This window comes from Scyliorhinus canicula, chromosome 3 (genome assembly GCF_902713615.1).
Source record: "Scyliorhinus canicula chromosome 3, sScyCan1.1, whole genome shotgun sequence".
Taxonomy (NCBI): domain Eukaryota; kingdom Metazoa; phylum Chordata; class Chondrichthyes; order Carcharhiniformes; family Scyliorhinidae; genus Scyliorhinus; species Scyliorhinus canicula.
In genome coordinates, this window is record NC_052148.1 from 50,731,115 (window position 1) to 50,746,983 (window position 15,869).

Here is a 15,869-nt window from a genome sequence, read left to right on the forward strand (position 1 = left end):
GTTTGGAAAATTTGATGGCGAGCGAGCCATGAACGTTGAGTTTCATATGGGAGCACATTTTATTTGCATGAAATGTTGGGTGAATACAGACCTCGATCTCGCCACTAAAGCCGACGCAAAACAGTCCCCCAATCCGGCCCAAAATTAGTCATTTTTTGTGTGAACCGTTCCCCCTGTTCCTGCATGTACATCTTCCTTCACTGTGAGATTATAAATGCTGCCAATTGACATCAAAAAAAGGGAATCCCTTCATTATTTTGTGAGAATTATAATACCACAAGAGAATGTTACACAAATTAAATACTACTGGCTGCTTCTGAGTGAAAACTTTGAGTATAAAGTAGGGTAACAGATAACTGAAAGTTGTCAGCTCGTATACTGAGGTTTTCTCCATTGTCCTTAGAATTATGGGAAAACCAATGGAAAGCAGGGGGCGGGATTCTCTGATCCTCCAGCCACTTGTTTCTCGTCAACCCGTTGTTCGCTGCTGGCGAGATTCGATCTTCCCACCGCTTGTCAGTCAGATTTTGCATTGTAACCACTCTAGGACGCTGCAAAACCCATTGGCTAGGGTGTGCTGCCAGTGGAACAAGCAATCGCAACCACTGGAGAATTCTGGCCAATCTCCCCAGTAACCTAACTGAGATCCCGAGATACCTACAGATCCTAAGAATGTAGTGTGCAATCATTTAACAAATAATTCCAGAAATATTTCCTGCAATATTTATCTGGACGCTTATTCCACATATTGATCATTCTTTAAATAGCATAGTTTCATGATATCTGGGTACTTATTCCGCATGTTGACCATAAGTTTCATGATATCTGCACTAAAGTACCTTCCTCCAGTTTGATGCTATGTTCGATAGTTATAAACCCAAAGTTTGAAGTAATGTTCTGGTAAACATACCTCACTAAGATTGTTCCTCAAACACCTTCTTTCCAAGCTTATCAGCCCATAGGCTGCATTTTTCTGTTTGCCTCCCCCCACAATCTCCAACCCCCTGCAGGAAAGTTGGCTGGAAGACGACTCACTCTGTACAAGCCTGGACGCATCCATGATGCACTGTGGGCAGGTTAAACTGACTCACAGTAGGACGTCCGCCCCTCACTGAGGAGGAAGGTCTTCCCTCGGTAACTACTGACCAGCCCAACTGGCCTGCAGGCTCAGCAGTGCCAAGAGCTCAGTATTGGGCTCTGCCGTGACTGCAAGCAGTCCAAAGGAGAAGGCCCAATGGATCCTGAAGTGAGATAAGTCTGGGGTATTGGCCAGTTTAAATGCTGAGCAGCCAACGCAGCATCTGTGGGGAGGAAAACAGAATGAACAATTGAGGTTGATGACCGTGGAATAAATATGTTGTCTATTTTGTTTCCTCTGTGCAGCATTTTACATTCATTTGCACTCGGTGTCATCTGCTACTGTTCTACCCACGTACATCTGTGGTCCAGCTCGAAGCTGCCTCATTCTATTGCATTGCTTCTTGTTTTGTATCACTTACTAATTCAACTACTTTGTATTCAGTTTCCAAAGCTAGGGCATTTATGTAAATTGAAACAATTAGTGGTTCCATTCCTGAACCCTGAGGCACAAAACTCCGTACTTCTCCCACACTGACATAACTCTTCTAATGAATACACATGTCGTTTCTGAACCTTCAAATGGACTTCAGCGCATTCTCTCGGCTGGGCCTGATTGCCCACAGCTTTTTATTCAATTAATATCTATTAGTGTGGAACTTATCCAAAAGACGTTTGAAACGTAAAAACTTAAGTAGCATAAGGAATAGGAGTAGGAATAGACCATATAGCCTATTGAGCCTGCTTCACCATTTATTAAAATCTTGGGTGATCCTAGACTTTGAATCTACTTTCTTGCCTGATCCCCTTATCCCTTCATTCCCTAAGAATCCAAAAAATTATCAGTCTCAGCCTTGAATACTCACAATAAATGAGCATCCAAATCCCTCTGGGGTGAAGAATTGAGATGAGAAACTGTTTCCATTCAAGAGAGCACCAAGAACTAGAGGGCACAGATTTGAAGTAATGGGCAAAAGTGATTGGAGCCGGGAACAAACTTCTTGAGAGGAAGATGGAGGAAGTTTGGATCGAGGTGCTCAAAAGGGAATTTGGATTGCTATCTGAAAAGAATGAATGTGCAAGGTTACGGGGATAAGAAAGTTGGAGTGGAACGAGCAGAAATACTCTTTCAGAGAGTCAGTACAGACGAAATGGGCCGAATGGCCCCCTTTCTGCACTGTAAAGGTTCTATGATTCTGATTAGATCATTGCTCAATGTTTATGCGCAAACTCATGAATGGCCCTAATGCCACTTTTGCTCATGAGAAGTGTCCAGTATACCTCAAATTACCCTGGAAGGGTAAAATGTCTCTAAAATGTGAGCACAGTAAGAAGTCTTACAACACCAGGTTAAAGTCCAACATGTTTGTTTCAAACACTAGCTTTCGGAGCACTGCTCCTTCCTCAGGTGGAGTAATGCTCCGAAAGCTAGTGTTTGAAACAAACCTGTTGGACTTTAACCTGGTGTTGTAAGACTTCTTACTGTGCTCACCCCAGTCCAACGCCGGCATCTCCACATCATGTCTAAAATGTGAATAAGAGGTGAAGCTAGCTGATTCAACGTGAATAATATTCTCCACTAATAGGGTACTGCTGTCAAAACAAAAAGACATATTGCCTATGACACAAGTGAGTAATGTGGTCGATGAATGTCAGTGCCAGTGCGATGCCAGGATTGTGGGCTCTATGACCAAAAGGCAACTGGATCGTATCAAACAGCAGGTCCCTTCATCTGTTCGGAACAGGCAAATTACTGAGCATACCCAACCAGTCCATGCTTGCAAACATAGGTCATTGGAGCCTCCCGGCAGTCGGGAAAATGGCAGGACGGTACCATTACATTATCCTGAAACCTGGGCACCTGGGCTGTGCCAATATGGCACTTTGCCAGGGTACCAGGGCAGTGCCCAGTGCCAGGTTGGCAGCACCAGGATACCAGGTTGATAGTACCAAGTGGTGGGGCCTGAAGGGGCCTAGCCCATGAAAGAGGGGGGGGGGGGGTGTGAAAGAAGGATATGGAGGATGCATGAAGGAATGCCATGAAGAATGGGGGTGGTGAAGGGTGGTCCTTAAAGGGGCCCCTCAGTGACCCCATAGCATGGTATGATCATTTGGTGGGTGAGCAATGCCTCAATGACCACAATAATGGTGTGGTGCAGGGTCACCCTCATACCTGGGTGGTGTAGGAGCTCATGCAAGCTTTTAGTGATGGGGGACCCCTCTGGGGGTGGGGGTGGGGGGGGGGGGGGTCAAGGGTTGGGGGAGTTGCCCATGTCTTCACTTTGTATTCGGGACACCTTTTCAAAATAGTGCCCTGACCTCAGAGGAGCTGTTCTAGCAAGCAAGTTTTGTTCCCACAGTACAAATGTTTCTTAGTCTTGGATTGACCGGTGAAAAACTCCCAAGCCCCCAAAAATGACTAAGTAAACAGACACGGGGACATGCTGTTTGATGCAGTTCATCAGCCTTTTGGTCATATGGTCTACATACTGGCATCACACCAGCACTGAAATTTATATACCACATATCTAGGGGCTGGTTTAGCACAGGGCTACAGAGCTGGCTTTTAAAGCAGACCAAGGCAGGCCAGCAGCATGGTTCAATTCCCATACCAGCATCCCCGAACAGGTGCCGGAATGTGGCAACTAGGGGCTTTTCAGAGTAACTTCATTTGAAGCCTATTGTGGCAATAAGCGATATTCATTTCATTTTCACATTACTCACTTTATTCGGAGGCGGAATGACTAAAACAGGTCTGGATCTCACCAAAAACGCAGGGGGAGACATTCCACCAAATCCACCTAAAATGACACTTAGTCCAACATTAGATGTGATTCCACGATTGGACAACACTTGCTAAACCATTTTTAAATTTAATTTACATTTTTCTTCCCAATTAAGGGGCAAGTAAGCATGGCCAATCCACCTATCCTGCACATCTTTGGGTTATGAGGGTGAGACCTACGTAGACACGGGGAGAATGTGCAAACTCCACACGGACAGTGACCTGAGGCTAAATTGAATCTGGGTCCTCAGCGCTATGAGGCAGCAGTGCTAACCACTGCACCACCGTGCCGCCCTGCTAAACAATTCTGATTGTGTTAAGAATTACACTGACACTCAATTTAAGGTTATCAGTCAGGTTCGCATGCTGCACACTTATGCAGGCTAGAAGCTATATATATATTCACATACAGCATCCTTTTCTTTACAATCAAGAAGAACATTGAACCTAACAAATTCTTGGGGGGCAGCCATTCCCTGGTTCATTCCTCATGGCACTGTCTTGTCCAGACTTGACCTGCCTGCCTAGTTTTAATTAGATTAGCAGTTAACTGTTTATTGGTGCATTTTCCATGTCATTGCCCCGACCAATCTAGAACCATAGAATCATTATAGTGCAGAAGGAGGCCCTTGGACCGACCCTCCGAAACTGCACCCGATCCAGGTCCATTGCCCCCCCCCCCACCCCCACATCTCCATAACCCAGTTACCCCACCTTTCTCTTTGGACACCAAGGGGCACGTTAGCATGTCCAATCCACCTATCCTGCACATCTTTGGATTGTGGAAGGAAACCGGAGCACCCGGAGGAAACCCACGCAGATATGGGGAGAATTTGCAAACTCCATACAGGTCACCCAAGGTCGGAATCGAACCTGTGTCCATGCAGCTGTGAGGCATCAGTGCTAACCACTCTGCCATTGTGCCACCCCAAAAACTACTTTCAAATGAGTACCCTTTTCTTATGCAGTATAAATTGTCGTGCTCTTTGAGATTTACTATTCTTGCAAATCTGTCTTGGCGAGTGCAAGATGAAAAGCTTCAACTGCATGTCTCTTTTTTTCAGCAATACTCAATTTCTGTACTACCAAGCGATTATTTTCCTCAATAAGTATATAACCAACTCTATTATGAAAGTTACTATTAAATTTGCTTCCAGGCAATGCATTCCAGATCAGAGCAATTTGGTGCATAAAAATGTTCTAATTTGCCCCATGCTTTTTTCATCCATTATCTTATGCTTCAGGATTAACACTTTTTTATACATGAGCTAAAATAATTGCAGTGCCATATGGATTCCTGAAGTAGAGCATACCTTGTGAGTTTAGCCAATTAAATATAACTTTTGCTATGTCATTACAAAGTAATTAATGATGCAGACAGAAATACAGAAAATCAGTTTGGATCATTGCAGTGGGAACCTTACTTATTCATGTGAGGATAGAATTTAAACCTGCGCAAATAAATCGGGATTAGAAACATCTGTATGTGGATCAAAATTGGTCTTCAGACATGAATGTAACCTTTAATGCACCTTTGAAATCAAATGGTTGGTAAAAGTAGTCTGGAGACTCTCTCAGGTCGCCCAATGATAACATCGGTAATTTGGCGATTATTTTTGTCCATTCGAGTGAATGGTAGGAAATATTAGCCCTCAGAAATCCACAGTTCAGATTAAGATATGTAATAACAAAATAAACAAGATTTGAAAAATTAGTCACAGATATTTCTAAAGGCTTAAACTTACTAAAGCATCTTGATGGTGACCCTTGCTCTTTAATTGGGGTTTGATTGTACATAAGAACAGGAGCAGGAGTCGGCCATCTGTCCCTTCGAACCTGCTCCGCCATTCAATTAGATCATGGCTGATCTTTTGAGGACTCAGCTCCACTTACCCATCCGAACACCATAACCCTTTATTCCTTTGTTCTTCAAAAACGATCTATTTATATCTTGAAAACATTTAATGAAGGAGCCTTCTCGGTCTTCTGTGGGGGAGCACCATATTTAAATGAACTAAAGCATGAAAGATATTAGAGTAGGGATCATGCAAGAGCATTCAAGCTTGTTGAAATGCAATGGGCAGAACTGCAATATTGCTTGGAACTCAAGCCCCAAAGACCGAGATAAATTCAGAATTCAGTAAAGGTGAACTAAAAAAAGAGACAATGAAAAAGATAATCAAGAGGAAGGAATTATGAGGGCAAACCAGCGAGGAATATAAAAACTGACAAAAAGAGCTTCTTTAAACACATAATAAGAAAGAGGGAGGTCAAAGTGAACATAGGCCCCTTAGAAAATGAATCTGGGGAGATAGTTATGAGGAACAAGACACAGGAGTGAAACAAATATTTTGCATCAGTCTTTATGGTGGAAGATACTTCAAACATCCCATTAATTCTAAAGAATATGGGGGAGGAATTAAATTCCATCACCATCACTGGAGGAGTAGTATTAGACAAACTAATGGGGCTAAAGGCAGATAAGTCCCCTGGCTCTGATGGCTTGCATCCCAGCATCCTTACAACGTTGCTGCAAAGATATGGATGCAATGTTTGTAATTTTCTTGAATTCCGGAGAAGTACCGGAGGATTGGAAAACTGCCAACGTATATAATAATCACTTATTGTCACAAGTAGGCTTCAATGAAGTTACTGTGAAAAGCCCCCAGTCACCACATTCCGGCGCCTGTTCGGGGAGGCCAGTACGGGAATGTGACACTGATATTCAAAAGGGAGGGAGGCAAAAAGCAGGTAACTATGGGCTGATTATCCTGGCATCCATTGTTGGGAAAATGTTGGAATCAATTATTAAGGCAGTAATAGAAACTTATTTGGAAAATCATAGTCCAATCAAGCAGTCAGCATGAAAGGGAAATCGTGTCTGACCGAGTTTTTCGGGCAAGTTTCCGCCAGAGAGGACACAGGGAAACCAGTGGATGTGTTGTATTTGGGGCTGCAGAAGGCATTCGACAAGGCATCTCACAAAATGTTAAGTCATAAGGTAAGAGCCTATGTCGTTGGAGGTGGTATGTCGGCATGGATAGAGAATTGGCTAATGGGCAGGAAACAGCGAGTGGGGATAATGGCTTCTTTTTCAGTTTGGTGACCTGTGGAATTCCACAGGGATCAGTGCTGGGGATGCAACTGTTTACCACAGCTACAATTCTCCGGTTTTTATGATTGAATTTTCCCATTGGCATCATACCCGGCCAATGGATTTCACGGCAGCGTAGGGTGGTTACAATGGGAAATCCCATTGACAAGCAGCGAGAAGATAGAATCCCGCCGCCAGCAAATGGCGTGCGACCAGGAAACATACGGCTGGCGGACTGGAGAATCCCAATATATTAATGACTTGGAGGAAGGAAGTGAATGTACTGCAGCCAAATTTTCAAATGACACCAAATAGGTAGAAAGGCAAGAGGGATACAAGCAGTTTGCAAAGAGATATTGATAGATTAAGTAAGTGGGCAAAAACTTGGCAAATGGAGTATAATGTAGGAAAATGTGAAGTTGTTCATTTTGGAAGGGAGAACAAAAGACAGAGTATTATTTAAATGGAGAAAAACTGCAGAAAGCTCCAACACCAAGGGAGTTGGAGGCACGTGTGCACAAAACACAGAAAGCTAGCACACGGGTGCAGCAGTTAACCAGGAAAACTAATGGAATGTTGTCCCTTATTTCAAGAGTAGGGAAGTCTTGCTGCAACTGTACAAGGTACTGGCAAGACCACATTTGGAGTACTGTGAGCAGTTCGGTCCCCCTATTTAAGGAATGATTGCGGCGGGATTCTCCATCCTGGGAAGTGTGTATCACATTTCCCGATGGGATGGAAAATCAGGCGTCGGGGGAAAATCAGGATCGATGCTGGGTGAGGACCCGTTTGTGATGCTTTGACCCCCACTGGCGGCGTGAATGAGGTCCATGACCCCATAGCGGCTAGGGGATGTAAATGAATACAAATGACCCTTTTGCATTCATTTAGTGGGCCCGGCACCCTATGCTCTGGCTCTCTGTGATTCTCTAGTTCCTGGGGCTGGGAATCACGGGGCCGCGGATCACTTGTGGTCGCTACCAATGTGGCTCTGTCGTAAAGGGTAGTTGCCCCCAAGAGTCATCTGAGCCCCCCCCCTCTCCCCCCACAATGCAGTGCCTGCCCACCTCTTCTCTACTAGACACCTCTGCACCCCCCCCCCCACCCCCATGCCCGCCCCCAGGGACCTCTGTAATGGGGAGGACACCCGCACGGAACTCTGAAAAAGGTGAAACCCCCCAGGGACAAATGCAACCGGGTGAGTCCCCCAGCGACCCCTGACTAAAAGGATCCCCCAGGGCCAACTGCAATAGGGAGAGCTCCAACAGAGAGAGACCCCCTGACTAAAGGGACCAACCCTCCCCCCCCCCCCCCCCCCCCCCATAGAGGCTCCCAGCGTCAGGAAGCAAAGTAGTTAAGATCAGATCAGCCATGATCTTATTGAATATCAGAGGAGGCCCCACGGCCTGAATGGCTCACTGTTGCTCTTATTTCTTATGTTCTTATGTCCATCAAAACAGTATGTTTCAGACAACAGCTCCAAACGAACAGGCGAAAATCTTTGAGGCGGTATCATTGGTCTGTGATTGGTTACTCTGATCTACTGTGACCTTCACTTGGGCAGAATGGGCCCTGCAGATCCCTTTTGTGGGTCCTGCTGGGCTTCACGTGCCTTTGAGTCGAATTTCTGAGGAAGGCCAATGACAACCCTCAGACACACCTCCTTGCTGGAACAATTGTGGCTGACATAAGAGTGACATCGCCCACTCCGAGATCCCAATCTCCTGGTAGATATATCAGTGCAGTGGAAACCTGATGGGTCAGGCCTTAGATTACAACTGTGGTTGTAGGTGTACACTTGGTGCAAACACAATTTCTATCCCACGTAGTAATCTCACCGCATTCAGACTGGGGCAAACGGACCTGTAAAACTTTGTACACTTTACAAGTTCCCACAAATGCAATGAGATGAATAACAGTTATTCTGTTAAATAAAAGCAAATTACTGCGGATGCTGGAATCTGAATCAAAATCAGAAAATACTGGGCAATCTCAGCAGGTCTGACAGCATCTGTGGAGAAAGAAGGAAGCCAATGTTTCGAGTCTGGATGGTTCTTTGTCAAAGATTTGAGCTTGTCAAAGAGTCATCCAGACGTGAAACGTTAGCTCCCTTCTCTCCACAGATGATGTCAGACCAATAGTTATCCTGTTTTTGGCCGGTTGAGGGCGGAGTATCGGCGAAGTTGTGAACAGATGTAAGATGCTTAACATCTACCTGAGTTACCAGAACAGGCTGATGGGTCTCAGATTAATGTTTCTTTCAGAGACTAGCACCGTTGATAATGTAGCATTCCTTCAGCATTGCACTGAGATGTCTTTTGGGTGCAAACTTTTTGTAATAGAAGACCGCGTAGGCCACCTTTTAATATTTATGAGTAATTGAGTAAAAACTGTTTATATGGTTTTCAAAAACTTGTCAATACAGTTAATATACAGCAATGTAACTATTGGACTGGAGTTTACACTCTCTGCCATTTGTTTTGAAGGATGGGAGGAGCACGTAAAATCCAACGGGTGGTTTCCCCGCTCCCTATGCACACTCCCCTGTCCCCTTTGCAATTTTACCAATCATGGCAGCGTTGCCAGGTAGCCTACCTGCCAGTGGTCCATGGCAAATCTCAGTCTGAAAGAAGAACATTCAATTCACACCTTTAACTCCCAAGAACAAGATTATTCAATATGCTGGCTAACTCTCTAACATGTACTGTCAATCCCCGGGTCAGGTGACCCCCAAATGTAGTAACAGAGTGTACCTTCCAGTATCTGAGTGCCATATAATATTTAATATTCAAGTCCACATGGACAATCAGCTATATCATGATAGGCCAATTGAAGACTTTACCTGGGAAATGAAAGCCTACTTGAGGGCTCATATCAGCACTGCTGACATTTAACCAGTGGTATGAGAGGCCCATACCAAGCAGCTATCCTGGCAGGTCTTCCTGTGTGGGCTGATGGTGGGCAGGGAGGGAGTCACCTTAACTGGTTCCCTGGGTCCATCGGAGGAACTCCCCTTTTTCCTCTCAAACTCCAGAACACCCCCTCCCCCACCTCCCTTTTCGAGACCCCCCCCCCAAAGAGTTCCCAAACCGCAATCCATGGCTGAGCATTTCTTCATCACCCAAGTGTAGTGCCGACACTGCCACCACTCCCGTTGACTCTGCAGGGACTGGCGAGCTACTGGTATCTGAGGCAAGACTCCCTGTCTGGTCATGTCCACCCCAAGGGTGGAAATTCTCCCCCCCTCCCTGAGGTTAATGGAACTTAAATGGTCTTCCTAATTTTCTGCCTCACCCGCGACGATTCCCACGGCAGGCGGGGCCGGAAAATCTACCCCCTCGTCTTTAATTGCCAATTGACTGTTAAATGGCCGTTAAATGACTGTGAAGGAGCCATTGTTCTGATGGGCGGGTTCCTCTCCCTCCCCCAACCTTTCAGTTGAGGAGGAGGCTGCAGCCACCTAGCCCTGTGAAATTCAGTTCCTGATGCATTGTGGGGATTCTAGTTCATAATGCATTGTGGGGATTCTATGATTCTTTGGCTGGAATTCTGCATCCGCTCACGACAGCGGGATTCTCCGGCCCGCTACTGTGAATGGGAGATTTGGCTGAGTGTCAAGTTCTCCTTCCTCGCTCACAGCGGTCGTGGGGCGGATTCTTATAGGAGAATCCCGGCCTATGAATATGATTATTTTGAATGGGCTGAGTTGTGTACTGTTCAGAATAGAGTTTTGAATCTTTTCATGCAATACCCTTCACTGTGATGTTAAATATTCCCTCTTTTGGCTTTGAAGAACCTGGTGCACACAGACCATTAGTGTTCATTCAACGACCCCTAAATACAGCTGTCCTGGAAGGAAGAGATGGAGTTATGGAATGTTGTGTTTCTGGATCTCCTACACCTACAGTCACATGGAAGAAAGGGGATGTGCTCATTCAGACCAGGTAATTCTGTCCATTATGTGCTTCTCCCGGCCTCTGGCTCAACAATCGATGAGAACTGTTTAGATCTGTCTGAAAGAAATACAATCATGGTCACCCCATACTTGGCATTTTAGTGATTCTCTCTGCAATCAACAAAGAATGTTTCACAGTTTTGATATGTTGAGCTTGCGAATCGATACACATTCATCTTCAGCCATGTACTATTTCCCCAATCCGAGCCAGGGTTGCTGCAGAATGCAACAGGAATGTTCAAGATTTCTAATTTGCTTATTGATCCTCATAGCCTAATTTCTCAAACCCTTTTTTGTGCTCCTGGCAGCAGTCCTGATTACATGTGTGAGACGTTTATCCTTGTTACTGTTTTTCTCTCCAGCTGCCCCCCACCCCCTTGAGGCACACGCAACACACAAGCATAACAGAAGTCAATTTGAATAACAATAAGTACAAAACACAGAATGGACCAATTGCAAAATAAAGAGTGGAAATCTATTACTGTAGCTTTGGAGTACTTGATAAGTAAAACATGACCAATGGGCAGTCAGTTACAACATTTGGCTGTTTGTAATTCAGCATCCCAAGAAACAGTCACTGCAAGTAATACACGGAAGGCTGATAATGACTCTCTCAGCCTCTTTGTAATTAATTTGGTGCTTACATTTATATGATGCATAGCCAAGTTAAATAATCTGATAAATATATCACTTGAGGTTTCAGAGACCAATTCCTGTTGCAGTTGTTCGCAGAATAGTCATTTCCACGGAGGCCATTTTTAGAACAATTGTATTGAACAAAACTATATGATAGGTCCGATGTAGGTGAGACTCACGCTGATCAAAATGTGAGATCTTCTATAGATTGTAAAACAATTCAAATTCCAATGTAAAAAAATGAAAAAATGAAATGAAAATCGCTTATTGTCACAAGTAGGCTTCAAATGAAGTTACTATGAAAAGCCCCTAGTTGCCACATTCCGGCGCCTGTTCGGGGAGGCTGGGGTACGGGAATTTCCTATTAGCTATCACTTTAGCTGCATTGCAAATTTAGCTTCAGCTCCATACATAGAAAAACAAGTTACTTAACTCACACATTTTAAGCTGACTTGACACCTCTGTTAAAATAGCAAACAAAACAATTTTGTAAAAGCACGTGAAGTGGGGAGATGGTGATGCCGAGGTGGGAATGTCACAGGAGTAATCCACAGGTCCAGACTCATGCTCTGGAGGCATGGCTTTACACCCGACTCTGGAGGTTGGTGGAATTCTAATTTAAAGAAAAATACAGCACAGGAACAACCCTTAATTAAATACATTTGGAACGTGAAGCTAATTTCAGTAATGGTGACCATGAAACCATCATTGATATTTATAAAAACTCATATTGCTTTAGGGAAGGAAATCTACCATCTTGACCTGATCTGTTCTATATACTTAGTAAATGAAAATGAATAAATTAAACAGAAATTAATAAATGAGAGGGTGGGCAATGGTGACAGACCTTTGTGGGGCATTGTAATTAAAATAAAAATGTGAAAGGATACTTAATTAATTGAACCAGATTATCGTTCCCCTTGGCGATGATGCATCACAGCCCCTGTGGTGCCCACTGTTCGCGGGATGCATTTAGGATACCAGTGGACACTGCATGCTCCCTCTCCAGGACCACCTAGCTGTGAACATAGCTGCTGTGAAGGGGCCAGATTACTCCCTCGCCACCCCGCCCCCTTGCCTAGGTCTGGGAGCAGGCTTACAAGGAGGTCCTCCCAGGAGCAGGCTAATGAGGAAGACCTCTTCCATCCCCTCCCTCCTCTGCATCGGAGGGGTCTCTTCCTCATGAAGCCGGACACATGTGATTCCAGAACCTGAGCAATGTCGATTGATACTTCATTGCCCTCTGAAAGTCTTAATTCCCAATGAAATGGCCCAGCAAGCCACTCAGTTCAAGGGCAATGAGGCATGGGCAACAAATGGTGGCCTTACTCATCCCATGAAAGAATTTTAAAAAGTACTTGCATGATTATAATGCACAGCGTAATTGCCAGGCTCAAATCCAGGAACAGCCGGAAGAACTTGTTCAGAGCACTCTACTCATCTCCACTCATTTGGAGTCACAGAAAGTTTTTGTATGGAAAGAGGTCACTCAGTCACTCAGAAAGAGGTCATTGTGTCTTGCTGGCCGAACAAAGAGCTCGGCAGCCTAATCCAACTTTTGGTCCATTGCCTTGTAGGTTGCCATAGATCTCGAGAATACCCAAATGTTTTTTAAAGACAATGGGTTTCTGCCTCTATCATCCTTTCAGACAGTGAGTTTCAGAATCCCTTCTAATTCCTCTCCCAATTACTTTAAACGTATGCCGCCTAATTATTGATTTCACAGCAAATGGATATATCTCCTTCCTATCCACTCTATTTCAGCCCCTCAGAATTTTATATTTCTCAATTAAATCTTCCCTCTGTTCTAATTAAAACAACTTTATTTATTAATTTATGGGACGTGGGCATCACTGACAAGACTACCAGTCATTGCCAATTCCTAATTACCCTGTAGAGGATAACAACCATCAATTTAATAACAACCTGTCATTCGCTTTCTTTTTAAATATATTATTTCACATTGTTTCAAATGTCAGAATGTTGTCTCTTCCCTTTCTGAAGCTCTGTTTGACCACTTTGTTCCACTTGTTGATTACCCTACTCCTATAGAAGTCTTGTCAAACGTATTTATTTCACTAGTTCTTAATTATGCATCAAAAAAAGCTTCACATATTTCCAACCTCACCAATTCCCTTTGATATCTTAAGAACAGTCAAACAAAATAGTTTTTGCTGCCAGGTTTCTACTGCCGTTGTTGTTGAGCCGAAGGCAAACCGCACGTGTGCAGAAACAAGTCTCTTCCTCATGAAGCCAACAGAATGGCGGGTCAGGGTGTGACGTGTGGAAAATCAAAAGCTGCACTTCAACAATCAGTAGCCACAGAATCTTTACAGTGCAGAAGGAGGCCATTCGGCCCATCGGGTCTGCATCTGCTCCCTGAAAGGGTCCCACCTAGTCCCACTCCACTGCCTAATCCCCATAACCTTGCACATTCTTTCTTTTCAGGTAGAATCTGAATTCCCTTTTGAAAACCTCTATTGAACCTACCTCCATCACTCACTCAGGAAATTCATCCAAGATCCAAACACCCTCTGGGTGAAATAATTTTTCCTCATCACTTTTATTTCACTTTCCAATTATTTTGAAACTGTGCCCTCTCGATCTCGAGTCCAATGAGTTTCACAAATATTCAGCCCATTACACTTATGCACATAATTATTTGACACTTGAGTTAATTTACTATTAGTGTTCTTGCAAATTGTCCTGATGAGTGGAAGACAAAAAGCTTCGACAACATGTCTTTTTTTTTAACGCAATATGTGTGTCTCTTGTTCTTCAATTCCTAACAGTAGACAATATTACTTGCTTCAGGTCCAAAAAATACTCACTGCTGGCTGGAAGTAACTTGCTCATCAAAAGTATAGCTGAACAAGATGCCGGGTTTTACACATGTGTTGCCAACTCTGAGAATAAGACAGTCGGTGCTTCGGCAGAGCTCACTGTGCTGGGTAAGTTTAATCTGCAAATTTATTCAATGACAATGCCACTTAGCAAATTGAATGATTTAGGCAGCCATCTTGTTCAACCATGTTCTGATAATTGTATTCATGTTCAATTGGTCAGCTGGATGGTGTAGCAATTAAGCAGCACAGATTTTAGTGAGACATAATGGTGACAGTTATAAATTATTATGCCATGACCACTTGAACAGTAAGAAGTACTGAATAGACAGTAATAGATTTTCACCTCGGCAAGGCAGGTGGAAGTTGGCATATATTTCAACGGGAATGGAGTGTAAAAATAGGGAAGTCCTGCTAAAACTATACATTGCACTAGTTAGACCGCACCTGGAATACCGTGAACAGTTTTGATCCCCTTATCTAAGGAAATATATACTGGCATTGGAGGCAGTCCAGAGCAGGTTTTCCAGGTTGATCCCAGGTACTGAGAGATTTTCTGATGAGGTGAGGTTGAGTAGATTGAGCCTGTACACATTGGAGTTTAGAGGAATGAGGAGCGACTTTAATGAGACATATAAGATTCACAGGGGGGTTGACAGGGTAGATGCTGAGAGGTTGTTTCCCCTTATGGGGGTGTTTAGTTTCAGAGGGACTGATCTCAGAGTAAGGGGTCGCTCATTTAAGACAGAGAGGAGGAGGATTTTCTTCTCTCACAGGGTGGTGAATCTGTGGAATTCTTTACGACTGAATGCTGTAGAGGCTGGGTCATTAAGTATGTTCAAGGCTGAGATAGACAGATTTTTAATTCATAAATGAATCAAGGATTATGGGGGTAAGGCGGTAAAGTGGAGTTCAGCATTATCATATCAGATCAGTCATGATCTCATTGAATGGTGGAGCAGACTCAATGGGCCAAATGGCCTGCTTCTGCTCCTCTGTCTTATGGTGTACCCAAAACAAATCCACCTGATTTTCCTTTCACCTAACTTAGTGGGGGAAATGTTCCATTTCAAGTGCACAATCTCCTAATCAGCTTCAATCTGCTGAAACTTAAATTCAAGGTGGCAAAAATGAAAAATTTCCTGTGTCATACTACAGCAGTGCAATAGACCACTAACTTTGCCTTGAAATTACCCTACCAAAACTTACACCCATTGCTTTAAACATGATGTCATGGCCATTTCAATGTTGGAAACGCTAAACAAAGTTCCCCTTGTTACGGTGCTGGACCAGACCTCCAATTTATATTAGGCAACCGGACGAGAAATCCCGCCAATTTTTCAATTTGTAAACCGTGAGGAAAGGGTACTTCACCGCCAGGAGTGATTCCACTGACAAATAGGGATTTTTTGTATTAAAACAAACTTTATTATTAACACCGGATTAATCCCATTAACATTCAAGGAACAAACAGCTTTT

At 43.9% G+C, this 15,869-nt stretch overlaps 1 protein-coding gene across 1 annotated transcript in view; it reads left to right on the forward strand.

Annotated features, from left to right (window-relative positions):
* Window positions 1-15,869, forward strand: part of dcc (DCC netrin 1 receptor) — a 1,518,136-nt gene that overhangs the window by 833,610 nt on the left and 668,657 nt on the right. The window contains exons 6-7 of the mRNA XM_038792949.1: window positions 10,750-10,900; window positions 14,362-14,498. Of these exons, the coding sequence (XP_038648877.1) occupies window positions 10,750-10,900; window positions 14,362-14,498 (288 nt within the window). The remainder of the gene's footprint in view (window positions 1-10,749; window positions 10,901-14,361; window positions 14,499-15,869) is intronic.